The following is a 2,691-nucleotide window of genomic DNA, read 5'->3' on the forward strand; positions in this document are numbered from 1 at the left end:
CGGCTCGGCTATCTTTGTGGCTGCACAGGGAGCTTTCACTGAATGATAACAGGTTAAACTGAGACCCGTAAAAGATAGGCAAAGAGTAGGGGCCTATAAGATCAACAGTCAATCAATTCGGGGTTCCGTATATATCAGCAAAACCGATATAAAACATTCGTCATGCAACAAAATTAATTGCGGAAGGGATCCATTTGCACTGAGAATGCTACAAAGATGATTGACAAGAGGTCATCGAATGAAGGTGAGAATAGCGAACCATTGAATGGGAGGAAACGCTGTGTTGATATAAGCTTCCCCCAGAGACTTTTTAGCGGCGAAAAGGTGACGCTGATCAAAACATTGCAAAAAGAGGTTATCGCCATTTATCGAAAATTTACCATGTGATTTCGATAATTTACTTAATTAAAGATTACACAGTTTTTTTGACAGATGAGGTCACATCTGTAAGGTATAACATACGTTTAGACATATGGTTTCACTAAATTTACTGTTATCTTTATAACCTTTAATGAGGTTTCAAAAAAAATTTACTGTCTTTAAAAATTTAATTAGGAAGCACTTTAGAAGTACATAAAATATTTTACACATATGCACAATATTTACAATTTTATACGTACAAAAACAACGTTCTTTCAACATCTATAGAAGGATACTGGTTTCAAACATATGCTTGTTGGAGAACAAATCTTTTTGTCTGAAATGCCACAAATATACAAAACAAGAAAAGATTAGTTTCTTATAAACAGTATCGTGTTAGTTGAAACAAGAATTAGGTTCCATAGCTCTGTTGAATAACGGCATCACTGTTCTCTAAGTCAAAAAAACATACAATTTAGCGTCTATTGGCTTGTTCCCGTTTATCTAGAGATTCTGTGGATGTTGACAGAGCTTGGCGTCGTCAAGGTACTGGTGTTACTAGGGGCCAGACTGGCTTCGCTCTCAGTTATGCTTTCAACAGAATAAACACCGTCCCAACATTTACAACTGTCCTCAATTAAGCACATAAAAACGGACAACAAAATCCCCCGCGAAAAAAGAATGACAACCAAAATATACGATGTTGTTTCTGTCAACGGGTCTTGTGCTGTGATGACGTAGATTATGTACCCGGATGTGACGTAGCAGAAAACGATCAACATTTTGTACGCACTTTGTCTGATGTTCATCAGTTCCATGGTCAAACTTTTATTGTCGGAAAACCTTCGATGAGTTTCATGATGTTTGTATTTCCACAAAAATAAAATTAACAGTAGCCATGACAGAGAGATTAAAAACACATTTATTCCTTCGATAATCCAGAATCCAGATTCGGGTTTGGTAAATTCCAATTCGCCGTTGATACATTTGAGGTTCCCGGATAAAACCGTGACACTTAGCCAGATAATGGTGATAACTGTGGGTATGAACCATCCCAAAAGACACAAAACGTAGTACATTTTGTTCTCAATGACAATGCCGCTTTTTGTCAACAAAAAGTATACAGAAATTATGGCCAGCCAAGTGTAAATGGCGGATGACGACAGTGTCACAAGCACACCAATAGAAACACATGTTTCAATGTCGTTTATGACATCATCTGATTGGACAATGCGACCCATTCTGATCACAAGTTCCAAAGCGTCGTGAACCAAAAATGCTGCAAAGCAGTTCCTGTAAAGTTTTTTTCGGGTGGTCAATGCGCCTCTTGTACAAAACGTAATAACAATGGATGCCAAAACCATGATTAGTGACATGACCAACAAAAGAGTGGACAAAATGTCTACACCATCACTGTGGTATGGGAGTATGCCAACACTGACGGACGAAGGCTCGGAGGCATTAAAGTTTTTGTCTGGGGTGCTATTAGTCGGAGCAGGTACAGGAATATCATACTTAAGTCCCAAACACTCGGAATAATTTGTCCAACCTGGATAAAAATTCTTCGGGAATATCTCATTTCCTGGATGTTTCCCGATCCACTTCCCGTCTCTTCCGCACGATTTTGTTGCATATCTATTGGTCGGAAGTCCAAGGTATTTTGGACATGGCAATTTGGTCTCTGATCCAATTAAAGTAGGTGGCCAGCACAGAACGGAATCCCAGGTGACATTACAGAAGAGTTCCGCGGGAACAGTGTAGGGCGCGTCACCCTGGCTTATGAGACACTCCTCAAAATTAGAGGGTCGCAGGGACAGCTTGCTCATTTTCCAGCTGCCTGTATCATCGATGTTTCCCAACTGACAGTATTTTCTCTCGACTTAGGTTTCAAGAAACAACAGGATAAGAACCATCAGAGCGTATAATAGTAAAAGTTTATCGCAATCGCCTCGGTGTCTTATTTTCAGGCCTCTGAAGTGGGCGGCAACAAAAGATTTACCTCGGCCAATGTGATAAGACTTTCCAGCGTCAATTCTACACTGGGGAATAGGCTTATAATGATGTTTAAATTGAGTGAATAACAAATGCCCGTCAACTGTAGGTTTCCATCACATTACCGCCTCAGATAACGCAAATGAGGTTTATGTAATCCTGCTTGTCGAAGAATTGCGGAAAATCTCGAAGATCAGCACACTTTTTCTTCAGATTTTCGGCGGCCAGAGATATTTATCAGATGCAAACTAAAGAGGTGATATGAAACTTTTTTGTTCTTTGATTTACACTTGAGTTGTTTATTGCTCTTAAAGGGACATATTCTCGTTAATTTTTTAA

General features: G+C 39.3%; 1 protein-coding gene across 1 annotated transcript; it reads right to left on the bottom strand.

Moving 5' to 3' along the window:
• Positions 1-535: 535 nt before the first annotated feature.
• On the bottom strand, positions 536-2,452 carry LOC133202096 (PDF receptor-like). The gene has a single exon (XM_061337882.1). The coding sequence runs from the start codon at positions 2,184-2,186 to the stop codon at positions 861-863; it is 1,326 nt and encodes a 441-aa protein (XP_061193866.1). The 5' UTR covers positions 2,187-2,452; the 3' UTR covers positions 536-860.
• Between the last annotated feature and the right edge of the window lie 239 nt (positions 2,453-2,691).

This window comes from Saccostrea echinata, unplaced genomic scaffold, assembly GCF_033153115.1.
Source record: "Saccostrea echinata isolate AGI-Se365-2 ecotype Australia unplaced genomic scaffold, CSIRO_AGI_Sech_v1 ptg000002l, whole genome shotgun sequence".
In the NCBI taxonomy this organism is placed as follows: Eukaryota; Metazoa; Mollusca; class Bivalvia; order Ostreida; family Ostreidae; genus Saccostrea; species Saccostrea echinata.